The sequence below is a fragment of the Anser brachyrhynchus genome (genome assembly GCF_964034855.1).
Source record: "Anser brachyrhynchus genome assembly, chromosome: 2".
Classification (NCBI taxonomy): Eukaryota; Metazoa; Chordata; class Aves; order Anseriformes; family Anatidae; genus Anser; species Anser brachyrhynchus.
This window is the reverse complement of record NC_137695.1, coordinates 152,013,746-152,041,210: the sequence shown is the minus strand read 5'-3', so window position 1 is coordinate 152,041,210 and position 27,465 is coordinate 152,013,746. Positions and strand designations below refer to the sequence as shown.

The 27,465-nt window shown below is 39.2% G+C and overlaps 1 protein-coding gene across 5 annotated transcripts in view; it reads left to right on the top strand.

Annotated features, from left to right (window-relative positions):
• Positions 1–27,465, top strand: part of ASAP1 (ArfGAP with SH3 domain, ankyrin repeat and PH domain 1) — a 146,896-nt gene that overhangs the window by 53,116 nt on the left and 66,315 nt on the right. For all 5 annotated transcript variants that reach the window (XM_080578077.1, XM_080578073.1, XM_080578076.1 and 2 more), the window contains one exon: positions 20,043–20,115. In XM_080578077.1, the coding sequence (XP_080434203.1) occupies positions 20,043–20,115 (73 nt within the window). The remainder of the gene's footprint in view (positions 1–20,042; positions 20,116–27,465) is intronic.

The window sequence follows — 27,465 nt, the reverse complement described above, 5'->3', positions numbered from 1 at the left end:
TTCACAAAGCTTAGAATGCTGGTGAGTTTTTTCAAGATTCCCGGGAAATCAGACACACTTTATAATCCAGTACTACACCTAACTCCAGTAGTTTGTAATAGCTTAATTCCTGTGAAATGACACGTGTAGGGATTGGAAGATGCTCCCTTGTGAGGCAGAAGTACCTCCTCATGCTGAACTCACAGAAAGGTTTTCTTTCTTATAGGACCAAAGACGGTATTACGTGAGCATAGTTGAAGTCTGTTGATGCTTCATCATAGGAACAGCACTTCATACATTCAGTATCCTAGACAAAATAAAGCTATGCACTATGACACATTGCACAGGAAGCTTTAGTTCTTAACCTCAGTGGACAGCTGAGCAGAGGAGCAAGGTTAGTACGAACTGCTGTGAAATGATGTTGCAATGAAGCTCTTTAAGTTTGCATTTCCTGTGTGTGAGAAGGTGCACACAACAGTTGCAACAGACGAACGTGCCTTGTTACCTGAGTGACCTTGCCCAGTTGTCATGTGTGATTTATTACGCTGAACTACCTTGAATTAACAACTTGTAATGGTCCTTGGAATTTAAATTTCTTGGGGATTAAAATTGTCTCACTGTAAATATTAGCAGCATGAAACATGCAAGTTTGAACTAATTCTTTGTGGAATTCATAGACAGGCTGTCAGGACACAACCAAAGTCTTTGCTTTTCAGAGGTTCCCAGGGAACATTTCTACAGCTACAGTAGCTGCCCTCGCAGGAGAGGCACTGGACCAGCTGAAGCTGATGTGTTCCTGCATGCTCCTGGCTGCAAATTGTCTCACTGGAAAACTTTCTGCTAAAAAAAAATGTGAAATTCTGAAGAAGTCCTGCATTTTTCCTTTAATTTAGCTAGTATGCTCTTTTTGTAGTGGTACCTTGGGAACACTATTTTTTTTTTTTTAAACTGCAATTCTAGGTAGAGGTTTGTATCGTATCATGTTTGCTTGTTCTAAATTTGTGGTCTCGGTTAATCTATGAATTCCCTTAACTGGTGAGCCTTTGAGTAGGTGACTTGGGCCGTTTTGCAGTCCTCTTGGAAGCGTGTTGAAGTGTGTTGGTTACACTATTAGCTGTTTGGGTAGGCAGCGGAATTAATACAATTTTGGAAGGATGTGAGCTTTCACCCAGTTCTGAGTTTACAAAACATGCTTAGCTACAGTGGTCTCACTGTCTGCAGCACTGATCAAGTGACGGAATAAAAGGATGGGAGTAATGGAGACTTGGGGGGGAACTGAAATACTAAGAGTGGGAGAAGGAAGAGACTAGATGAAAGAAAGACTAGGCATGCTGGGTTAAGTTGATCAAGGATTTGGAAAAAAGAAGAGCCTAGAAAACCTCAATGATGGGCAGAGAAGAAGTGTTATGTGAGCGGACTGCAGGTCTTCAGGTCAGTAGGTTAAAATAATTATTTCCCAAGGTGGTATATTTTGAATGGCATGCAAGGGGGCAGCCATCAGGAACCATAGCACTTTGAGAGGTGCATAAAATGGAGTGAGTATCTTGGATTTCATGGATCTTGCTGAGGTCTGACCTTGGCAGGAGTAAGAGCCTCTGCTTTTGCAGGGATTTTTATGCAAATTCTTTTATCTGGTCCTCGACAAATTTATTGGTCTGTGGGATACAGATGAAGAACGTGCTTTATCTTAAAGACTGTTCTCGTGGAGAACGAGTGTCTTGTGATTCTTTGAAAATAGCTGTGGTGGCTCATATGTAATTTGTCAGCTGTTTGGTTTTGGGGGAGGAGTAATCTTAGAGCTTTCCACTTAACCTGTTGTCTCTTATGTGTTGTCTTTACTCTCATCCATCCTTGATTCTGGCTGCCTTTGCTTGTTTGCTTAAGAAGTTGGCTTGTAAACTTAAAAGGAACTTCCTTGACTTCTGTGATACCTGTTATGCTTGCAAGGAACTCCCCTAAGCATGCTCAGACGTTACGTGTTTCTCTTTCATGATGTCAGAAGAAACTTGAAAAGAGTGCTGCCTGTCATGCCATCAAGTGCTGTCTTGTGCTCCTCTTTTTGTAAGAAAGCGTATTCGTTTCCTTTCATGTGCTGCCTCTGTCTGATGTGAGGCTGCGCTCAGTGCGCGCAGAGCTCGCACCCCAAAGGAGCTCGGCTTGTGGTCGGGCACTTCAGTTACGTAAGAGAATATTGCAGCTTTTACTGAAGCTGATGATTTGACTTAAGTTTTATTTTTGGAATTATTGCAATACACTATCTATGGGATAGCCGTCATTAATAGTTAATGGGATAGGGCAAGTCCTAATCCCATTACAAATTAATTTGCCTTCAGTTTTTTTAAGGGTATCTGGAATGGCATGTGCGTACTAATAGGTTTCTGATTCGATTTGCAGGCTTTAAGTATATTTTCATATTACAGCAGTGTAACTGCTGAGTATTTGAGGTACAAAGCCTACGATGGTGCAGTCCTGCCTGGCTTTCCCCCTGAGTTGGGGGAGCGTTAGGCTGCGTGGTAAAAGGCTCCTCTTCACAAACACAAAGGGAGCCCGGGGAAATATTAATTGCAGGGATGGAGCTTCCTGACTTGGCTCTTCCCGAGCCTGTCACAGGAGGGCTGACAGCTCCATTGTGCAGGTGTGAAACCCATCGGGATGCTTAAAGGGAAGGAAGGCCTGTTAAGATCACCTTACAGACTGAGGGAGGGTTGTACCTACAGGGCCGTGAGACTCGTGGGATGGAGGAGATTGTACAGGGCTCGTTACAGAGTGCTCTGGGGAAGGACCGAAGGTGGGGAAAGGGAGGGTTTGAGGTGGTTTGGGGAGGAACAAGCATAGGAAAGTGGAAGGATAAGGGGATAAAGGGGCTGGTCGCATGTCAAAAAATTGCTAGTTAGGGTGTTTTTCTGGCCATGCCCTGTGTCTCACCAGTGCAGTCCATCTGTCACTTTATTAAACTTAATTTTTAACTATTTCCCTAGGTGAGGGGGCTCTTCTATGTGCGTGTGTATATATGGAGCTCTAAGTGCTGGTGTCAGACCACACTAGTCGGTGGCCAAACTGGAGTTACACCATGGATTATAGGGGCCTGTGTGCCATGGGGTGCCAGTGACTGGAGTGCATGCACACTGTGTGGGTATGTATGGCAGTGTGTAGTATTAAGCTAACAAATCTTAAGCAGGACTAGTATTAAACTGTTGAGTAAGTAAGTTGCCTGGGAAGCAGATCTTGAAGCAGCCATAAGAGAGCTGGGGACTGGAAGGTCTGCTGGCTGGCTACTGGAGGGACCAGCGGGTCCAAGCTGGCCACTGGAGACGCTGTGTCCTGGGACACGTGTTTGCACGTGCGTGTCTCTGCAGGAGGCACATGGCACTGCAGAAATCCACTTTTGTCCTGGTCAGCCAGAGAGGAGAGCAGGATGAAGCCATTGGTGCTGTGCGCGCATCCTGGGAATACATTTTCAGCCTCAGCACTGGCTGGACCTAGGAACACGGAGCTGCAGCAGCCTCATCTCCGTAGAGCTGCTGGTATCAGCAACCCATAAGCCATTTGGATGGAGTTTGTGTGTAAGATCGTCGTTTTCCTCTGCTTTCTTCGGGGGTGTGGATGAAAAGACTACACAGGAGGCTCTTGGGATATTGCCAACATGTCAGTGAAGCTTTTTATAGATTTGATTCAAAAGAGATTTATTTACCAAATTACATGCTTAAAGATAGCAAACCATTACCGAGATGCAACAAGTATCACTTTTGACTTTAGATTTAGATTTTTTAATATTAATTTTTTTTTTTGGTGGAGTACTAAGGGTCATATCTAATACCAAAAGGGACTCTTCCTATAAAGCTAGTGATTGCAGACCTTTTCAGTGCAGGCTATAACCCCCATTTCAAGGAGCAATGAATGGATATATCTTTGTATGATTTGAGCACAAAATTTAAAGAACTGGAGAATGAGTAAGCATATGGCAGTCTAACCATCATCTTCTGAAAATCTCACTCATCTGACAAGAAACCTTTGGGTAGCGATCTCAATTTTCAGCACTGTGTGCTGGTTGATGTTTGGAGCATGAGTGTTGTTTTGAAGTAAATTTCCTAGTTATCCTCCTTGCTATGATGTGTTTCACGTCATGGAGTATTACAGTAGACAAAACTGGATTGCTCTTGGACAAAAATAAACTGGAAGATGCCTTCCAACCGCTATAGAGCATTCAGTCCACATAGCAGATTAGGTCTGATCAGGAGTAAACCTGTCTGAGATGCATCTAATGTGGAAAAAGTGTGTTTGGCTTAGAGGATCCTATCCTAATATCGTGCTCTGCTGGTCGCTATAGATATGGCTTCTATTTTATGGAGTGGCTCAAATGTGTGTGGTATGTTTTTGTTGTTGAATTTTTTCTTCCCCTCCTTTAAACAACAGCAAACCTAGGAGTTCCCTCCCTCTCTGAGGTAGCTTTGTGTTTGTGCACTCTCCTGGAAAGCGAGCTGCAAGTAATAAATACCCCTTGAAAAGGCTCAGAATTGCAAATCTTCTGCTTCGTCATTTCCTTGTTATGGTGTATATTTAAATGCTTTTCCACTGTGAAGCTTATTTTGCTTCACTGTTTGTATAATTTCCCTAACACCAATTTTTTCCTCAGTGCCTGTGATTTTTCAGTTGAATGTCTGCAAAATAATCCCCTGTTTATGGTCCTCAAGCTCTGTCTTTCATCTTTTGATAACTATTGTGAAATGTACCATACAATCACGTCCACCGTGGGAGATAGTTATCTACGGTTGCCATCGCCTACTGTACTGCATGTCTTTAATTTCTATTTGTGTACGTTACACAAACTGTGCAACGTTGGCATTAAATCAGTCTATATCCAGATTTTGGGACTCTCCAATTTTGTGATTAACAAGTGTTGCCTTTTATGATAATTCAGTACATAGCTGGAGTTTGAATGTGTTCCAAATGCCAATGCTTAGAAAAATAGTTCTTTACTGAATCTTCTATTTATATTCCTCATTTGAATGAGCTGGAGGTTCACTTACTTTCTTCCTCGTATTCAGGCAGAATACAAATCAGCAATACGATTTTTTTTGCATCATTGCACACAGCTTCCTTTCCTACTGCCCTATTTGTGTCCTGCCTGCAGCCCTGCTCAAGTGGAGCCCTTAGCATTCTGCGCACTGCTAGCTGGGAGCCAGCCAATGCAACATTCATGAAAAGCTTCAGAGCCTGTAGTTGCCAGGTATAGGATTTACTCTGTTCTGGCTAACTACTGGAAGCTTGTAATGAGGCAAGGCAAAAATGGAATCCTGTGATATTCTTGTGTGAGTTCACACGGAAAGATTTATGGTCACATGAGTTTAAGTACTGTTGCTTGCAAGGCTCCTAGCTGTCTCTAAGCAAAGTGAGAGATGGATGCGTATGGAGAGAGTACAAAAATGGTATGTGTTGGTATCTGCCTTGCTCTGCCATTCCACCGGTTTATGAACAGGGATGTTTCGAGCTGGAATTCCATAAACGCTGTTGTGCATCGAACTAGGGCTTAAAGGCAGCGACTTGGTACCACTTACTGTCTCGTGTTAATATTTGTGTTTTCAGTACCCTCAATCTATGGTGTAAATTGCAATATTGTTGTGGTTTGCCTGGTAGACATGGATCATCAATCACCAATATTCTTTTTTTGTCAAAATATTCAGTGTCGAGGTACATACTTCTCAATTGCCATGCCTTGTTCTCATTGGTAAGGAGATCGATAAAGGGCTGAATCAGCCTGGTGTTTTTTTCAGTCATGCAGCAAGGTACTTTCCAAGACGGTATATGTATAAAGAAAATCTATATTATGAAAATGGTATTTTAAAAAGTCTAGGAGCCGGCAACCAGCTTGATAATAATTAGTTCATCTTTCTGTAAAGGATTATGGATTTTATCAGAACAAAATGGTTTGCTGAATAGATTCTCTGTCCTCTTAGAACTTCAATTAAATGCATTAGTTCAGTAAATTTCCTATGATTGTATGAAGAATGGATAGTCTGGAATAATACAAAAAAAGTTAACTGACATCAGCTCTTGGTGGGTTTAGTGCAAAAATGCCATATCAAACAGCTGTCCTTGTTAAAACTGGCAATAAATCAGAGCTAGGATTTTTGTGTGACTGTAAAAGCAATCGTTCCCCGTTCTATACATGAAACAAAATAGGCTTTTGTTCTCTTTTGAGTTTTAAGGCCTACCATAAAATATAAAACTGAAGTTTGAAAAATTGTTTATTCTGTTGTGAGTTTAATCATTTGATTTTGCTAAAGCACATCAGTGTAATTTGTGGAATGTGGTTTGGTGTATGAGGGCTGTGTATGTTTAAAAATGTTGCATTGGAGCTGTGAACAGAATTGTTAATACCTTGCTACCTAACTGTTGCTAGAAAGGGGAAGATTTTCTGAAAGGCTTATATTTAAATATCTTTTTTTAGGATTTTGCAATGACAGGTTATATTCAGATCTGAAGAAAACAAAAATAAGAGAAAAATTATAGGCTACTATAGGGCTTTTTTTTTTTTCATTTCATTTTGCTTGATGTTTCTATTTATTTTTTTATTGATGTTTGTCTGTTTCTTGGTATTGTGCTTATGTAGTTATCTTCTGGTGAATTCATTTTCATTGCAGCTTATAGAACAGAAATACCATTAGTGAGCAGAACAGCTGTTCTGGGATAGACAGAAGCTGATAAAAGCCTAGGATCTCATCTGACGTAGCCGAGGGCAGATGGCAAGGGCAGAGCTTCAGGGAGACCTTCTCCAGTACGATCTCCCAGCTCCAGGGACTTGCAGCTCAGGACATGGCAGACCAAAGGTATCGCACTTGCATTTAATGGCCATGGGCACAGAGCTCTGGAGGTCTCGGGGGCTGCACTGGCAGGCTCAGGTAAGTAAGAAGCGGGCAGGACTTCAGAGGGGCTGCTCAGTGAAAGGAAATTTGAGGTAAATTCCGGAAAATCTTCTGTCGGTTTCCAGCAGTTTGTGTTGCACCACTTGAAGGCCTAAACAGAAAGAAAACCTTACCAAGGCCAGCTTCTGGCCTTTTTTTTACTAAATAATGCCTTCCATCTCTGTGAGGAGCATGCTGAGAGGGGATGCTTCTTGCTGTAGTGATGCTGTGGCGCAGGGGATAAATGCTCTTACCGAAGTAGCAGGATGTGTTTAAACTGGGTTACTAGCGAGTGAATGACAGAGCACACTGCAAGTTGTGCACCGTGCTGTTCACGTTGTGCTTGATTGGTATTCTCAAGTGCAGTAATTCTCTACAGCTCCGTATCTCACTGCAAACATAAAACTTCAGTCCCTACTTTGGCAATAGTTTCTGCGCTTACGAAGATCATAAGCAAAGCCATAAGGAACTCCAGTGAGTTACTGTACTTCAAATAGCGGCTGAGTTTCTGAAGGATATAACTGTTTTAAAAGCAAGTGAAGGAATGTGAGATTAGAGAAGTAAAACTGTACCCTGAGTCACCCCTGCTGGCAAAGGAGCAAATGCCACTTCTGCATGCATGTGGATTGACGCTTTTTCAGAGTTGGTTTCTAAGGACCCAAGCTTTACAACTCCAAAGTATATCTTCATGGTTCAAATGTAGGTGGATTACGAGAGATGCTGCCGCGTTGGAACAGATCTCAGCGTAGGCAAAATGTTTAATACTACGTGTCTTCTCAGGTCAGAGTCGTACAGTGATTTTGATCTGGTATAAGTTTGGGCATCCACTCAAAGGGGTAGAGCCGCCGTGTCTGTAGCGGTCCTCTGTGCTGGCAGTAATGCAGCAGAAGGGCAATTTTCATCTAATCTCTTTTCTTGACTATGTGGCTGTTCAGACTATTGCGTGCAGGTACAAATGAGGTAGTGGTAGCGAGTGGTTGGCAGAGGGAAACAGGAAAACCATCTCTTTCAGATCCTACAGAGCAACTGAGCAGTCCAGCTTTTCACAAAAATCTGCAGGGTTGTCTGCTGGGCTGGTACTTCTGTTGTAATACGCCAGCCAGAACATGAAGGATAACTGATGTAGTGCTGTTGATTTTGATCTTAATTTACTTAACCATTTAATTTTTCCTGTCTGGATTTTCATATTACTCATCATTTTTTCTGTACATCCATTCTGCATTTCAAAGAGAATCTTTAAATCTTAAAGATGGGTGTGGAGGGGAGTGCAGAAGGAAGTATCTTTCTGGCCAAATAAAAGTGGTTATAACAAGGCTCTGCGTTTGTTGGTGATGGTCTTGTATCATGTCCCGTACCATCTAAGGATGTTTGTCGAGAGTACGCTATTGCATAAGTTTAGAATTTAATCTTCTGTTCATAGCTGCTGCTTTGAAACTTTGTGAGATCTACTGTGACATTATTTAAAATTAAAATGCTGCAGCCTATTAATCTACTATTGTTCAGTACTTCGGTCTGCCTTGTTTTTATTTCAAATCATCAGTAGGGTAAGCTTCCTGAGCACCTTTGACTGATGCGTTAGCTCTATTTAAGCACTAACTACTTCCATTGGGATTAGCTGTTTATAATTTTTAGTGTGAGCTGGGATGAGTAAATCATCTTTGAGAACCAAGGTAACTTTCAGATAAATGCCATAAATTAATGATTTTAGTATTAGTCTTAATGTTGTGTTTCAAAAAGGGGAAGGGGGGGGAATTGTGTACATAACAATAAATAAAATCATTTGACCAAAATATGAGTGACTTGGCCTCAAGTTAAATATGTTTCATTTTGTAATTACTACTGTTTTGGGTGGGTTTTAAACTCTGCCATTGCTTCATCCTATGCTCAGGTGTAATGTGTATCATCTTCTAGTTATATATTGGACAAGAATGAACAGCTGTATGGCAATGATCAACTTTGTCCACGTGTTGTTGTTCCCCCATGTTAGCAGTTTTGGTTTTCATTACCTTGCCCAGATTCCTTGTTCCGTCTTGAATCTTAAATTACATTCTCTTCTTTAGAGAAAAGAGTATCGCCAACCTGTTCTCTTTTGAAGTGCTGTACATCCTCTTCAGCTGTAAGAATGCATTTGAAAAATATTAGTATTTAAAGAAAAACAAACAACCTACAGTATTTTTATTGTCACTACTGTTTTCTGATTCTTCCTGTATCCAGAAGTGTTATTTACAAACAGCTTTTCCCTGAGTTCTTGCATTTATATTCTAGCCAATCCTGCTGGAAATGGTGTGTCATGATGTACTGAAGCCAATTGTACTTTCCCCTTGCTTCCTTCATGTTGCAGGAGAGACACTCCAGGTTCCTATGTGTTCTAAATCCCTTAAATAAGATGCAGTTTTCTGATATAGGACTGCCCCTTCCAAAAAGGGTGAGGAGGGTAAACAGACTGAAAACCTACTTCCCATATAATATCTAACACAACAAGGAAGTGATTAAAATATGAGATTTCGAAAGACTTCCCTTTTTGTTTTTGACTCCAAGTGAAATAAACCAAAAATCAATAGCGGCTGCTAGAATCCGGCTGTTAAGGAATAAACTGCTGTTGCCATTAGTAGAGCAAGAATATTGATTTCTGGGGTGTTAATACTTATTGCTGTGTTTAGGCCTTTTATGCCTATGATTTACTATCTGAGAGTTATCTGGAAAGCTTATGTTTTATCTAACGAAAATTCATTGAAATAGTATTTGATAGGGCAAAGTTTGTTGCGTAATTATTTGACATGCAGTGTGGATGCATTGCCTGGGAGTCTTGTACAAGTATTAGCAAAAATCTTTTCATGTTACTTTGAGGAAGATGGGGATGGCTGTGCAAGATACGATCTTCTTTACCTTCACGGAACTTGAATCTGGTATTTGGGTGCCGTGTATATGAGGAAGTTGTTACCTTGGAAAAACTTTTGCTGGTCAATCTGCAGAATTTCCATGCCTTAAAAGCTCTTGGTTCTCAAACAGTCTCATATCTCCCAGTTTATTCCTAAGACTTTCTTCATCCTATAGATTCTTCTGTTTGTTTGTTTCTAATTTGCACAAGCTGCTTCGTAATACCTCCTAAAATGATTAATCTGTAATTGAAAAGCATCATAAAACTGGGATATTTTGGGGGAAGTTAAGTAGTGCCTGACAGAATAGTTATTTATTCAGTTAGTGTCACAACTGTATACTCATGTTATAAATAGGACATCACTTATGGTAGCAATATTCAGTTAAATTTGTGATCAGACAAATAATGGTTGCATTTTCTAAATGGGATACAATGCAGCTATTATTCCATATGACAGCAGACATTTTCTTCTAAATATACACCAGTACAATTTAGTCATGTTTAGGATCTTGGCTCTAACTTGTCTGATATTCTTAAGAAAATATATAGAATATTTGGTGAGAGCATCTGTTCTCTAATACATTCTTAAAAGAGAAATGGGGTAGTGCTATTTTTACTGAAACACAGTGCTATGTTAAAAATTGCTTTGAAATAAGTAATGGGTAGATTACAAAGAGCTCATACTGTTTCCTAACATACTGGAAACGTTACTATTAAGTTCTGTTACGTTTCATTGTGAGTTTGAAACAATTCCTTTAAAATCAACACTACATTTAAAGTGCCCTTCCTATGGAAGGGAAAGTGGTGGTTTCTGTGTGGTCCCAGTGACTTTGTCAGGTCATATACATAGTTGGGGCAACTTAGACTGTAAGGAGGTTACACTACTTTACAGTGTAGGGTTTCTGTCTTGTTGGTGCACCCTTCTTTCACCCTTCATTTCACCCTACTGCTGAATGCCTCTACGTAAGTCGGCGAGTCCTCTCTAAGCTTAATGCCAGGGATCGTGATGTGTGCCAGTGTCTCCAAAGTAAGCTCTAGATAACCTAATCAGATGAGAGGTCTTTGTTTGAGGTTGGAGATCGCTTCTCGTTTCACTGTATCTTGCCTTCGAGTCAGATCTGCTTTCTCAAGATTATCTTACATTGTATATAGAAATATTCTTGTAATTAAAGTATGTATATTGTTACATATGTATTACGTTTCTGTATTTTTCTGCCTTATGTTGCTCTGTTTTCTGTACCACAGTGAACATTAGATGCACATTTTAGTTTTCTAATGTACATCTATCCTATTTTTGCAAGTCGATTAAAAGAAATAAAAGACAACGCAGGAGAAGGAAGAGCCTCTTTTAGCAAGCTTTTATTAAAATGACAGTAGAGATGGCTATTCAAATTGCCATGTCTCCTGTTGTGTAACTTCCCTTATTAAGTTAAATATGTTCAGAGAACGTTTGTATCAATGAACATGACGCTGAAATTCAAAATTAACTCTAGCACTTCACACCTGAATTATACTTGAGATTAAAAAAAAAAAATATCTCCCCCTTTTGATCCCCCCCACCCTCTTATAAAACCCCTCTTGGGTATTTTGTAAGTCATCTCTAGCCCAAGACCAAACATAGCAATTAGAAGTACAATGTTACATGTTGCAAAACTTACTTCTGTTTTTGTAACCCACCTCTTTTTTTTTTATTTTTTTTAAAATGTGTGTTGGAATGTGTCCTTATTTTCTGTACTGTTTCTGGACTTATTTTCCCTCACTCCTGTTATTCTGCTACAGTGTCACCCTGCATTATATGGGGTATGATAAGCATTAAATGGTGGAGTCTTCTAGCTGTTTTTTTTGGTGTAGCTCTGAATTTCATAGTAAGTGCTGGTGATCACGAGTTTAACGTGGCTTGAGATGAAGTCTTACTGAATCTGTCCTCATAGTCCTCTCCAATAGCAAAATCAAACAGCTGAGTCCCAGAATGCTGCAGTAGTTTTCAAGGATATGTTGTAATGGAAATACTATTTCCTTTTCTTTTTTTTTTTTTTTGACCTAATGAAACTCTTGAAATCTGTAGTTAGGAATAAGTAGACAGAAACTGAAATATTATATATGACTATTGTTGTATTGTAATGCATTAATATACCTGTTTTTCTTCTCTCTCTGAATGCTGAAATGGATTATTGCAATCACGCATCAGTGTGTGCATTGATGTATTTCTTCAGGGGTGGGAGGCGAAGGAACATGGATTGTTTCTGCTCTAAAGTAAGGAAAAAGAAATACTGGATGATACAGTTTTATTTTCAAGAAAAAAAGTGGCTGCAGTAGGAGTAGTAACACTTCAGAACGGCTTGGTCTACCGCGTAAGTATCTGGTGTCCTTCATATCTCTGCTGCTAGCTGATACCAGATATCAACAAATAATACTGATTCAAATTTAGAGCTGGCAGGGGTAAGCGTACTGTGCAATTTCAACACCACTGTGATGCTGGCGATGGCTGAATGAGTGAGTACTTTATTCATCCCTGAATGTCATTTTTGAGCTCCTGTAAAATTCATCAGATCTCTGTAGAACACTGAAGAATTTCTCTGCCTGAGAAGCTGGTAATAACCATAACTCACGCGTCCGCATCCAGTTCCTCTTGCTTCCCTGGCTAGGTAATATCCATGAGTTACTGGGATAACACTTTAAATACAACGCATGCTGCAAAATATTTTGTGGTTTGAAAAGAAGAAAGAAAAGAGCGAACAAAGAAGGAAAATATTTTGTGGTGTTTTAAGTGTGGTGGGGCAGCTGAAGGACTCTCCTCTTAGTGAAATTTACAGTCAAGTGTGGTGGGAGGGGAGCAACTGGGGACTTTCGTTTGTGCTTTTTTTCTTTTTCCAAGTCAAGTTACTAAGAATCGGATTACTTCCTTACAAATTCATGTCAGCTAGCATGTCTGTTCTTTGAAAGTGGTTTTGGGTTTGTGCTGTTTGCGTGCTATCTTCTATTTGGCTAGCTGACTTTTGAAAGACCTTGCCTCAACTGTTGGATGTTATCTTGCATATTTATTTTTTGATTGTTTTAGAAAATAATCTTATTCCGTTTTGGGCTGTTTTGAATTGTGTTTAGTTACGCCTTTCATAAATATGCTTTTTGGGTTAGGTTTTTTGAAAGAGAATTATACTTTATAGGTTTTTTTTTTTTCAAATGACAAGCATCTTTGATAAATTAAAGACTTTATTTATATACTATTTCTACAGAACTGCATATTTGTGTACTGAAAAAAATACTTTGAGTATTATTTGGTAGCCAGTACTGATGCTTAAAACACTCAAAATACTCGCACACAGGCATTTCCACTGGACTTTGGAAAAAAAAAAAGTGTAAGGAGGGGTGTGTAAGAGCACAGAATGGGCTTCTATTTCTTAGATTAAAACCATCATTCCCTTTGTGCCTTTAAAGTTGCCCATGGCAGGGGAGTTGGAAGTGGATGGGCTTTGAGGTCCCTTCCAACCCAACCCACTCTGGTTCTTTGATTCACTGTTCTTGCTGGCTTAGGTTTGTAATTAGTAGTGATAAAGCCGACTGGTGTAATGAAGAGTTTGGATATTGCGAATGACAGTAGAAGTGCTATCATTAGTGCACGTTCAGAGGCACGTGGATGCTTGTGTAAAGGTAAGGATGTTTCTCACCCAGATGAGTTTATCCCCAGCAGGAGCTGTTTTAGAGCCTGTGCCTGGGGGAATGTTGTGCATCCGTCACTGGCTCTTCTCAGGCGTTGTCACTAGGAGAGGGCTTTTAGCATCTCCTACACAACAGTTAGAAAGTGAATCTCATCTGTCTCATCCTTGGATCTGGAAACGCATGTCATAGTTCTGTTTTTCAGTTAACTCGAAAGATGCTTTATGCACACAATGAGCTGAACTCAAATATTAATATAGCTCAGCTGAGAACTTAAAGGACGGAGGTTCCCGAAATACTGTTACATATTCCCAAATGTGTCATAGCATGTACGAGATTAAAGATCAGCTCCATGCTCATTAGGAAAAAGTGCTGCTAATTTCATGTTGTCTAGAAGTAATCATACATGGATAGCAATTAGCAGCTGACATTGTGCCCTTGTGGTAAAGGCATCTGGGTAGGAGTGTGTTTGCCTGGGGGACCCAAAGGGCAGCTGTCGAGACAAATTAAAATTTAGCTATTCTCAACTTTTCAGGGAGATTTTATAAGCCATCTCGACTATACTGCCATTTGAGTAATGTTGAAGAATAATTTAGTGACTGTTAGTCTCTAGAAGAGCTGCAAAAACCGTGCAAGCGAGTTGTTCCTCTGCTGTGACCTTGGTAGCACAAAAGGGCCGATGGCTTTCCTTGTGTACCAGCCTGGAGAGGGGCTGCTGTTACACAGTGCAACGTGAGCAGCATGGGATGGGAGATAAGTTAGTAGGTGGGATGTCTGTAAAGCTTTGCATTACCCCCAAAAATATTTTCTGGAGATACATATTTCTTAAATTTGATTACTGATGCTCTTTTTATTAGTTTGTGGTTAAACACAACGTGGAAATTGTAAAACTTCAAGGCAATTTCCCTTTTTTTTTTTTTGAGAAGATTATCGTGGTCTTATTTTGGGAGTAGCTGGTAAATAATGGTGTACTAAATGATGATGGTGTTGGTTATTACAGAGAAAAAACACATCATCAAGCACTTATGTTGGGTTTTCTCTCATTTGGACCCTTTGGGCTTTTAAGTAATTCAGGACGAGTTGAAATACGCCGTTCTATATCCATCTTTTACCCAGAGGGATTAAGTGTCTCTAGAAAATTCTTAACTGCTCCCCTATTTTTGTCGTTTAGACATGTGCTGAGAGCAGCAATTGGAAACAGACAGCAAACTTGTGGTTGGCAGGGCCAGCACGAGCAGGGTGGAGAGGGAAGGACAGGAAAGGGTGACCTGAATCGCTTCTCCACGTACAGAGCTAAGAGGGCTTCTACTGATGGGGTAGGTTACAGAAGGCCAGCACTCGACTTCCATCTTCTCTTTTGGTTATGTTTTGCTGGGGCAATCACCAGGGCTTGTTCTGTTGCTGTTCCAGTGGTATATAATACTTGTTAGCCTGCTCGGTCTGCATTTATTATCCATCCCACAAAGGCTGGATTTTGTTCTTAAGAATAAATTTAAAAATAATAATAAAAATTTGAAAATAAATTTTAAAAGGTAAATGCCTGTCCAACACCAGTAAGGTGCCTTTGCTCTGCTTGGTTATGTGGCTATCCCCACTGGGACTTGAGCAGAGGGGAAACATTTCTAGTAGACATCAGTAAATATCAGTCACTTCTGTGCCAGGGTTAAGCTGGTGAGCGAAAGACTTTGATGTCTCATAGTCCCTCGAAGCCAATGTATCACCCCGTGTATTTCAGTAAAATAACTTAATGTCCTGTATCTGACGAAACACGCATGTGACTACCAAGTGTTTATTATTCCTATTTGCATGTCTGACCTCAAATATTCTATACTTCACATGGATTACTTTATATATGAAATTAATTTCTTAAAATACGTGGAGGGTTGGGTTTTGTGTGTTTTTTGTCAGAAATACACAGATCATGCATGCTTGGATGGCCTTCAGGCTTCCGTCATGGGTTTGTCTTGAGCAAAATACTGTAATTGTTTAAAACATTTCTGGTTTGGTATATTATCTTTGTGGGTGGGCTTTGGGCATGAAAATTTTTAGGGCTAACCTCCTAAATATTTAGTGAAATTCTAAACCTTTGGTACATAGATGAGCAGTTTGTTCCAGCTGGAAAATGTGTTTTGTCTGGATTAAGTCTAATTGAAGATGATAATAACATTTGCTGATATATAAATGCGATTGTCAGTGTCTTGAGCCTCTCAACTTTTTATTATTGTAAGGTTGAAACAAATCAGTTTTAGTGTTGTCTTCCAACTGTAAAGGTGCTCAAAGCACAGGAAACAACTGAGACTGGAGTTTTTATTAAATTTAATGGGAATAAGGGGCCATAGCATCCTCTTAAAATGTCTGCCTCTAGGACAGCACTGATATCTGGAAGAGCTAAATTTTGCGTGTATATGAAATGCTTCTGTGATCAGTATCTGTGAGAGTGGTTTATACATCAGTCAAGAAAGGAAGATTTCTGTGTTGGTCAAACCATGTTTTCTTGCCTGTTAGGAGTAAGTAGCTTAAATAGTTGTAATTATGGTCTCTGATGTATAGACTGACATGCGTGTGCATACAAATACACACACCTGTATCTACATACATGCACACAAATGTGTGTTATGTACATATGTATATACAAGGGTGCTAAAAAGGCCCAAGCTTCTAAAGAAACAATTAGTGGTTTATCTAAATGCAACCTTGGCAGGTTTTGTACATCAGAGATAGAAATCCAGCATCTAGCACTACTTGTACTGCACAGTAGGGTAATTTCTGGTTTAATATTTAGCAGCTATTAAAATAGAACTTGGTCCAAAAATAAGCTATGCTTCATTCAGAAGGGATAAGGTTTTAAAGAGAGTCAAAAGCAGTGCCTGCGTGGACGCCTCAACCCAGGGGAGTGGAGGAAGATGAAACCTTGACAGGCCATATCTCATGGATCATGCATAGCAAACCTGCTGATATGAGGAGCAAGGAGCTTTCCTTGTTTAGTTTTATATAAGCAGATTGAAAGTGGAGTGTTTGTTGTTTTTTTTTTTCCTTTTCACAAGTGTGTCTCAAGGCTTTTTATATGAATGCTGTGTTTGCATTATTTTTGAATAAAGATGGAGGTTGTCTCCAAGATGACCTGGTTTTGAGAATAAAGCATTATTCAACCAAAGAGGTAGTAAACCTGTGTTTGCAGGTGCCTTTAATAAATTATCTGTCTCTTCAGAATGCATAAAAGTATTCAGAGGGTAAGAAAATGTACTCCCAAGGAAGTTAAAAAGGCGTCCTGGGAGATGATATCATAGCAATGAAGAAGGAAGTATTTTCCGGGAATGGGTGGTGATGAGGATGAGTTGAGGTATACAGAAGGTAGCCAGGAGCACGTCTGAATACCTGAAGATTTGTGTCAGAGAATTCCTTGGTTCTCTAAGACATGATACATTTCAATAATAAAAATGTACGTCACTTTTATGGGAACATTGTCATTTGTTTTTTTTCCAAATTGGGGAATAAAAATACCTAGTATTCTAAATACTGCAAAAGAAAATGAACAGATATTGCAAAAAAATGCTTTCACGTAACTGGGGCAAGCAAGACTGTGTCTTCCTAGTTTAACATATTGCAAAGGTTATATTACTCGGGAATAAAAATGGAATCGAGCGTTGAGTGCAGCATACTGCCTCGGCAGCAGAATGCAGCTATAAATTATGAGCAAAAGGCTTCAAGAGGAATGTAATTTATTTAGAAAGAAAATGTCTGCATATTTATATATATATATATATATTTTAAATCAAAAACAAGCTAACAGGGTTTGTACGCCTAGAATCCTATGTAGCATTGAGTTCCATCTGTGGTAGGCATTTTTTGCTCTGCCCTGATACATAGTTACAAGTGTGTGTGGATTTATTTTATTTAAAGAATTTTGTACTGTGACAAATTAGTTCATATAAAGCTTGTGTTTGCAAGTATAAAAATAAAAAAAATGAGCTGTGGTGTCATTCCGATTTTAGGTCTCTGGCTCCTTCAGGCAGTGGATGTCATCTCTGTATATGGCTTTGCTCAGTGACTGCTCTCAAATAATGAATGTTCCCTTTCCTCTTCCCTCCATATTAGTGACTAAACTTAATTGAATATCAAAGTCCAATTTGTGAGATTTTTCTAGTCTACTTGTTCTAATTTTTCCGGATTGATATCTTTATGAGCAAACTCCAAGAAAGATTCCACTTTGTTTTTGTTTTCTGGGTGCCCAGTTTGCTTCAGTATTAGAACATCACACTGAGTTTTATTTCTGAATCTCATCAACCTTAACGGTTGTCCTTCTCTAAAATATTGGTTTTGATTTTTGTATGCTGCCCTGCGTTCAAACACTCAATAGACAAGTGAATCATACTGTCTTTCCTGCTAGTTGAAGATGGAGAAGAAGTTCAGTGGAAATGTCTGATAGTGACTGTCTGGCACAGCACGCAGACAGAAGCCAAAGCTTTTGACAGCTCTCGCAAAGGAATCTAAGAAGAATCGCCTGCTGTGCACTGGCTTGAAAAAGAACACAGAGTTCTTAATATTTTATTAAATGTAAAAATTTTAACTCTTACTTGGCTTGCATCTTGACAGAAAAAGCAAGCGTTGTATCGTGGAGCAGAAGAAATGATATCTGTAATTGTGAACGTTTGAGTTAGTTCTGATGCAAATGGATAATGGGTTAAACAGTATTAGAAAGCATTTTCATAAACTCTGTGGTTCCAAATTTTCTAGTTTTATCAACAGTAGAAACGCTTGTGTGGTTAAGAATATGGTGGTTTTCAGTTGCGTGTTAAAGAACAGAAATTCTACTTTTTCTTCCAGATGTTTTGCTCAACTGTCATACACTTTGCTTGATTGAACTTGGGCCACCCTAAAAGAACTAAGATAGTTCAGCTGGTTTCTCTCTCGATTGGTTCATGCATACGCTGAAATTCTTATCGCTGTGAACCAGAGCCCTGGTGTGTGACCACCACCACCTCCAGTTCTCAGTGCGCCGCTTGTCCTGGAGCTGCTGCCGCGGTGTGGTGGTGGTGGTTGTTTGGTAGCATTGGTTTGGTTTTGAGATTCTTGATGCCCACTGCTGTGCACTTTAATCATCTCAGTTTGGACAGTGAAAACTTAGGAAGTTTTCAAGTTTTCATCCATACCGTTGCTGGCGGTGACCCTCTCTGAGAAGTGCATCAAGCTGTGAGCGTGGCTGCCTTTCTGCCTGCTGAGGAACAAGTTCGGCATCAGTTCGCCACTCTTCAGATACCAGACCCCCAGGAGCTTCAGGCTTCCAGCTGTTTCCTCCAGTGGATCATGTTAGCTACCCAAGCAGCCCTGCCATGGGAAATCTGTGGTCTGCTCCAACTAACACATTAGCTGGGCTGCTATCCTGACAATAATTCTGAGTACAAGTTATCCAATTTTCAGTGACTTGAATGGGAATATTATATGGCAAACACTGCCAGCTTCATTAAAAAATAAGATTATCGGTCTGACATCATTTATGGGAAATTAGCTATGATCTAAATGGAAAAAAATAGAAACGTTTAAATTATTTCCTATATGTTCTCCATGGATAGCAGGGACTTGTGTAAAACATGCTGTGCATGCAGAATGTCCAAAGCTCACGCTTAAGTGCAATTAACTGGATCACTGCAAACAGTACCACTATCGAGCTGTAAGAGTCTTCATTCCACACGTCTAGACTAGTGTTTATTTTGATTTTATCTTTTGCTATATCATAACAGTTCTTTCTTGTTAACTTGATTTCTTATATCAGATTGCAAGAGGGTAAGGAAGTTAAGTTATTTACAAAGAAGAAAATATCTAGAAATCTAACCTAAATTCATCATTATTGAGTAATGACCTCATCTTCCGGATTTTGAAACTCTTCGAAACTATGGGGGAATCCGGAAAATATATATTTTGAGTATTACTCCTGCAAATACTCTTTTTCATTGCTGCGCAAAATCAGATCTTAAGTCCTTTTATTTTTATTTGGTACTTTCATCTTCTATATTTATAAAAGTTGTGGGGTTTGGGGAAAGTGGTTTGTATGGTAGCTTGTGCAACTGGTATTTGTGAAAGTAATTGCTATAAATTATTTATAAGTGAATAAAAGGATTTTTCATGGATTTCTTTCACATTCCTCTTTTCCCTCCCCCCCTTACGTATACATACTTATATAAGAGAAAATATTTTGTGTCTGTAGGTGGAACAGGACTAACAGGGGCAACCTATGGAATCCACAAGCAACTAAGTTGTAGCAGAAACAATAGGATTATAGTAGAAGCTTCTAACTATTGGTTGTTTGGTGGTGGTGTTTTTTTTTTTGTGTTAAATATATTACATTTTGAATAAATGCTTTGTCCTATTGCAAAACTAAAATAGTTTTAAAATATTTTTTTCTTCTGGTTCTGTCACTGCTGCTCTGTTCTGCCTTCAGACCATTTTCACATCAGTTCTTTAATTCAGCTTGAAGGGGCAGAATAACCTGAGACCTTCCTGCAGGCTGAATGTGTTGTATCGGCAATTTTTTTTCCAGCCTGTGAAACTACACATTTTGTGTTTTTAAATGTTTTAGTGTATTCTTTTGATTAAGTAAATATATAAAGTTTCCTTATTTGTTGTTTTTACAGGCATTGGATCAAGACAGAACTGCACTACAGAAAGTAAAAAAATCTGTGAAAGCAATATATAATTCGGGCCAAGGTAAGACATTGTTTCCAGTTCTACATGAGAACTGAAGAATTTGATTCCAAGTTTGAAAAGTGTGTCTTGCAGTTTATTCTGTTTAAGTACATAGCATGTAGGATGCTTATCTGTTTACCAGTGTTGGGATTAAAATGTTTAAAAACTTTGCTTTCTTTGGTTTGATGTAAAATGAGAAGCAAAGTTTTCTCACATTTTTTCACCCTCATAGTCCTTCCTAAAGGCCTCTAGGAGAATTTCCATGAGGAAATTTTCCTGCTGCCTTAAAATTTTCAAGCAGATTTCTTTGACTAGAGCAGCTATAGGGCATTGTCCTAAGATAGGATCCTAGGTGGAATTCATAGAGCATGCTTCTAGGTGAAATAAGAAGGGTAACTTGTTAAAAGTTTTTAGGAAAAAAAACCCCTACAGCTAGATGTATTTTGTTCCTTCAGAATTTGCTCTCTCCTAGTAACACACAATAAAAATGGCATATCACTTGTTTGCTTAAATAGTGGAGGCTTACCATTATTTTGCTCGTTTGCAGAAGCTGTTGATGTTGTATGAAAGCTATAGAAGTGACTTTGGTGGAAGGATAGGTGGCTGGAGTATGAACTGATCATCGGAGTTCAGTAACAAATGATGATCAAACAATTCAAAATACAAATCAGGTTTTAAAAATGTTTTAAATATCTTCTACCTCTGTTTCTTTTAAGGTTTAAAAAAAAATGCCCCAAAAGAATATGGTAGCAGAGCTGTACACCTTCCAGTAACCATCTGGTTGTGAATACTGGGGTTTAGTAAATCCCAGTTCCTGTTCCCCAGCAGTAATAATCGGTTTAGCAAGCATTTTCCTTTTGCAGAGACACTTCTTAGTGGCCTTAGTTTAAAACCAAGAAGACTGTTTCTGTGTTATTTTGGCAGAGTATTTTTTGTTGTCCCATTGACTCCAGTTTATGGATGTGCGTGAGCTTTTAATGAGTTGTAGGTTCTTCACACTTCTGCTAATCACTAGCGTTGTTCTACTTGCATCGTATTTTGATTAGGTTTTCTATAACTTCTGCTGCTGCTGAGTGTTTTTTTTTCCTAATAGGATGTGAAGCCAGGTACAAAATGAGAATAGTACTTGATTAAATGTGTATTTACTTTCGTGCTTTTAAAAGTACTCAGATGTTCCAAGCTGCTCTTTCTATTTGAAAGTACCTATTTACTGAACTTTAAAGCTGCTGGACATCATCGAACATGTGACAAGTTTTCTGCAGGTTTTAAAATCTATAAATGTTACTGGGGATTTTTACCCATTGTTTGATTTGAGTTTTGTTATAAAAGTAATATTATTTTAAGTGCATGTAAGTAGGCCATGCTATGTTATGAATTTGTCACGTCGAGTAGAAGTAATAGCAGGTTGGTTAATGGGTTCAGTTGGCTGTCTTGGTACTTGAACTGCAAATAATTTGGTAGCTGTTTTTCTCCTGTTTTTCTTTTCTTTTCTAAAAAGTATTGTTTTGAAAGTACAAGTTAGTGCTCTCTTTCTCCAAAAGAATTCATACTGTACCTAGTACTCTAGCTCCCTCTTCAGAGTGCTGTTGTAATAGGCTACAGTATAATGTGAAAATGTGCACAGGAGGCAACTCATACAGTAATTGATAAACTAGGATTAGTAAGAGGAGGAAAAAAAAAGTGAAAGTGTTTATTATACATGTGGAAGCTTGTATAAATTGATATAAAAATATTGAGCTAATTAAACCTCAGTCTCCCTTTTCCTGCTTGTACAAAGAGAATAGCTAAGGCATCTATTTTATGCTTCTCTGGTGAAAGTGGATTTTGCTGATGTTTATCTTCATGTAAAGCATGCTAGAAAGAGCTGTGAAATGCATAGTCTTATATTGAACTCTCACATTGTTCGGGCAACAGTTAGCTGACTATTTTCATGAAGGAAGCCTCTATATTTTTGAGAACTTGAAATTGGAATTATTTAAAAACTGTATTGTTTGCTAGACCTTATCTAAACTTCTAGAGTAGGAAATGCTTTTTGCAGCTCCTGTGCTTCCTAGTCTCCTTTGAGAACTCTAGCCAGACTGATGATGGATGGTTATTCAGCGGTAATACAGATTCTTCTCTCTTCAGATCAGTAAACCAATTCATACTCTACCAAAAGTCATAGCTAGAATTTTGGGGGGTTGTATTGGGGTGTGGGTGTTCCCGTTTAATTTTTTTTGTTTGTTTTTGCCTGAGATAACATTTGGATAATGCCATTTACAGAGTACAATGTCTCATACACAATTCTTCAGAAAACCCTAGCATTCCAGCTCTGTGGCATGTTGGATTTTCTCTTCATTGCTGAATTACAAACCTCAAGGGACTCTCCTCTGTTACTAAGAGAATTTAAATGTCACCCAAAGATGTTTGCTTTTTGTGCTCAGCCCTCCCCCATCTGTCAGATTTAGATTTGGAACTACGGCTGTGGAAATGAAATCATACCAGCACAGAAATGTGGAAATCCCTTAAAGATCCCATCCTGTTTATTTATTTATTTATTTATTTTCTGCCAGAAAGTACTGTTATGGAAAGTACTTTTTATGAAATCCAGAGATACAAATTGATACCTCATTCTCACCACTTCTTTTGTATACAGCTTGCTGTTTATTTCTGTCGTGATCCAGGGAATATGTAATAGGAACCTGTCTTATATGACTGGTGCACGAACTAATGGCAAATCTGTTTTCACTAGCTTCCACATAACATTTAGTCTGAAGTCTAAGAGCAGTAGATTGCAGTCAGTTTTGCTGTAGATTTTCAATAGTGTTTTTTTAATTATTACTGGTAGTTCTGTTTCTATAGTATGACTTCCAGATATAGTCAAAAGAATTTAAACAACAGAGAAATAAAAACGTGAAATGGCATGCAAGATCAAAGGTACTGTGTGGGACAAGCAGTCCATCAGGTCTCCTGCAATGATAAATAGAGGATGCTTGAAGAAATAGCAGAACAGTGCAAAGATTAGGGGGTTTATTTATTACTTTTCTTTTTTCTTTTTAGCTTGCAATGTTATGAAGATACGGAATTACCTAAGTCGAGATTAATACTATGGTGTTTGCTTATTAAACTTCTTTAATTACTTTTGACTTTTTTTTTTTCCTAAGGAATATAAATTCATGTAAACCTTCAGCATTCATAGCCTTGCATCAGTCTAGTTAAAGGCACTCTCGCTCCTTTGCAAAGCTGTCCCGTGCATCCTATTCAGGCCCCAAATCCCCTGAGAAGCAGACTGGCCCTGTCCATATCTCTTTTGGATCATTTGATATGAAATTGAGGGGCTTTCCCATGTTACTAATGCCCACGGAGAGCTTGAGGCGTAAGAGTTAGTAGGAGATTTTGGAGTCCCCAAACTTGCTAGAGTAGTGTTAGAGGACCGGCCTTTGCAGGTGAACCCCTATTAGATTCAGTGTCACCTTTTCTACCTGTTGAATGATGTCTCTGGATTGCTTTGTTTACAAAGTCAGCCACAATGTCTTTTTTGTTTGTTTTTACTACATAAGCCGTCACATACATACAACCATCCTTATTGTCTTTCTCCAAAATGGCAGCATAGACTTTTCGTTTTAAAGAGGAAGGAAGAAGAGAGAATTTGGTGCGACGGGGACAGGAACTACGCATCGTATGCAGGGTTTAAACACACAAGGATGGTTTATGCTGCTCTGTTGCATCCTCTGTTTCTTAACCATTTCTCATGGCTCAGCTTTGTTTGGCTTGGTTGCTGAATGTCGAGGCGATGTAACTCCAGGCCTTGGTTGTATAACTAGATGTGATGATTTCTTGAAGTTAGGGGGGTTTCCCCTTGTGCGTTATGCTGCCTAATGCACGTGCTCATCCATGAGTTGTTCAGCATATCAAATCGTAGACTTGTAGGGTGAGCTACATCTGCTTTCCTGTGCATTCACATGAGGATGAGCTGAACTGGAACAATTTCTGCCTTGAGTGTAAGGGAAGGGCAGACGCCAAACTCCAGTACGGGGATCTTTGTTGTAAACATCTGTTTAGACAAATTAATTTCACATCTGGAATCAGCTTTTGTTTTTATTGCCCTGAATAACCCATAGTATTGTATGGTAAAAAAAGCAACAAAGTTTATCTCTATGAAGCTTATTTCCTATTCCACTATATCTTGTTAAATGATGTGGGCCTTTTCATAAAGGGCTTCGCTGGTGACCTCCCTCAGAGAAAAGTAATTTATTTCCTTCCTTTCCCCCACCTCGTCTTTTTTTGACCAGTTATTTCTGTATGTGCAGCTCGTTCCTGTTATCCTTTGCTTAGTTCCTTTGAATGTTTTGGTGAGGGACAGATCTTTTCAGGAATCCAAACGGGATGCTGAACCTGGAATTCCTTTCCCTACGTGCCTGTTGATTCCTTGACGGCAGGGGGGAGGAAATAGTTTAGTGAAATAAAATCTCCTTATATAAAACCTGTGTTTCTTGTTTAGCATTTTATATTTATTTGCGTGTTATCCACCAGTTCTTTTCTGCACTGTAATTCCTACCAATTTGCCTGAGTAATATGTAGGTGCTCCTGCTCTGTTGGTGTGTACTTGAATTCTCAGCTCTCTGTGGAGCTCTTATTAAAAACAGCTATTAGATTTGTCTCATTTTCTCTGTTATATTGAGGCTGTTATAAATCTGAGGCTTTACTTTACAACTTTTATGACTGTGTAGTTTACATATTTGTCTCTTCTGCATCTTGGTCTAAGTGATTTGCTGCTGTTCGTATTTTGCAGCTTCTATGAATTCTCCTGTTAGCACTTAAATTTGAAACAAGCCCTCGGAAGCAGCGTTGAAAGGAAATCCTTACAGAGAACTTCTTGAGCCCGTTAGTGATGAACACAAAAGCAAAAAGTCCTTTACCTTTCTGGTATGGCTCGTCTTCTCTCAGTGCTCTTAGAGCACGGTGATGTGGAGGACCTGCAAGTCACGGAGCTGCACCTTGCTCTAGATGTCTTTGAAAGAGACTTTTATTATTTTGTCTTTTGTAATCTCAGTCCAGAAGGCTTTATCAGCAAGTACAGATGAGAATACAATGGTCAAAGATTTTTTTACTCACTTTTTCATTTCATTTCAGCTTTTTGAAGGATGAAATAAGAAAGCGTGTTTCATGATTTCAGATATCTTCTTTTGCCATCCTCTTTAACTTTGCCAGCTGTCTTGTTCTTTCTGAGTCTTTCATGTGTGTGTTTTTCCATTCATAAATGCAGCTTGGCTCTGACCTTTATTATTTTTCCTTTGGCTGCCCAGAGAACAAAGCACTTTTATAAGTGCAACATAAAAACAATTCCAAGTTGACCAAGATTCTGAGTTGTGATTCCTCTTTTTCAGACCGGGACAGATAGGCGGATCTAATTCAGTAAATTATATATTCTTCAGGCATGATTTAGGTCAAATCAATAAAAGGAAGGAGTTATGTTTGTGCATTTTTTTTCTGTAAGCTATTCAGCTCCTTTTCTGTTCTTCAGTGTTCGCAGGTTCAGGTCAGAACAGAATTGTTTAAGAGTGTATTTTGTCTGTTATTTCCTGCCCTTAACGCACAGTGCTCCAGACCTGCATTACAGTGGAGAAGTGAGGGTTGCTGCAACACTGCTGCACATTGTGCCCTGCCAGAGTTTCCTTGAAACAAAGGTAAATTCTGTCCTGATTGTTCCTCAGAGCTGGGGCTGTGGATTCTGGATAAGAAGCAATAAGCTGAGAAAATAGCACTGCTTTACCCAGCCCAGCCTCTTGCTTTGCCTACAGCCGCAGTGGGGTCCTGACGCGGGCTCAGCCACTGGCTCCCCTGCCAGGACACGTCGGGGAGGGGACGATTTGTGAGCTCCCGACCCCACTTACAGGTCTCTTGAAGGTCTCTCCCATTGTCAGTGGGAGCAGAGCACACCCCAAAATGTCTGTGGTCCTTGTACCACCTCTCGGGGAGCTGCTGAAGCGGGATGATGTCTGGGGAAGCTGTTATATTGTCACAATATTGGGCTTTGTTTACAATATTGGGAACACGTGAGCTGGTTTGAGAAGGAAGACATGGTTTGTATGTACTGCTGTCAGTGTTTATGTCTCCGTGGGGTTATTGAGGTCCTTCCTATACCACTTATGTCTAAGGAAGAAAACATCAGGTCATGCACGAACTTTACGCGCTTACAAATTTATGCAAAGGAAATTACGTTAGGACACTGGGAAGTCACTTCTGTGTTTGCGTGAGGAGTCGGAGCTCCAAACAGTCTTTGCTCTAAGCATCCTGGGTTTTTATATGTTGCTTTTTAGCATGGGATACTTTACAGACTTAATTTTCAATGCGTCTTTAAGGCCAAGTAAAGAACTACAGTGCCTCTTCATAAAATGAAAATGTTTTTATGCCTTTCACAAGACTTATGTTGATACTTATATAAAAAGAACTACGTGCCTTATTCGTACACAGTACTTGAATGTTGTGTGTTTGTTGCGTGCAAAGTAAAAGGAATACCTCTGTAATCAGCCTGATGCCTAGATGTAGGTGACTTGTGGTATGGGATTCCGGAGCATTTCCTATATATTGTTCTAGGACAATCATCTGCTTCCTGCTTCCTTTTTCTGGCAGAATTACTTTGCCTTTCCACAGATAAAGGAAATAGTCTTGTGCTTGTTCTTTTTCAGTCTCCTCGAGAATTATTGTTGAAAATGTCCGTGCTCTGTGAAACAACACAAAATGCTTAAAATGAAAATGCTAGGAAATATACTGGAGTTGCAAGTGCTTTATCCTGTCCCTGCAAGCACAGGGACTTGGTGATCTAACAGGTTTTGTACCGACTTTGTTCAATTACCCTTCCTCTTCCCTCAAAACAGTAGGATACCTTGGAGCTTTATTAGCTCAGGACTGCATAAGCCAAATCTCCTTCTTAGCTCAAGCCTTCTGTGTGTATTTATGCAACAGCTTTTACATCAAAACAAAATACATATTTTATTTTTACATAGTGGTTTCCTTGGTTTTAATACTAAGCTATTTGATCAAAACCATATGCTTTTGGAACAGTTTTAGTCTTACTAAAAGCATACTGTTCGAGCTACAATACTATATTAACGTATGATTAAATATTTGGCCATTTGAAAACCTCAGTGTTAATGGCTGATGTTAGAATGTTACTTGTCTGCTGTGGGGCTTGGGGTTTGTTTTTGGTAAATAAGCTGTGTAGTTGTTTTGGTTTTGTTTCTACTTTTTTTTCTTCTAATAGGAGATTCACTTTTTTGTTGGACCCTTAGTGGGACTATTTTAGGTATCCATAATACCTTGGAAGTGTTCCTTAACTCTTAACTAGCTCATAGTTAAATGTCAAAGTAGATCCATGCATTGTGAGAAATT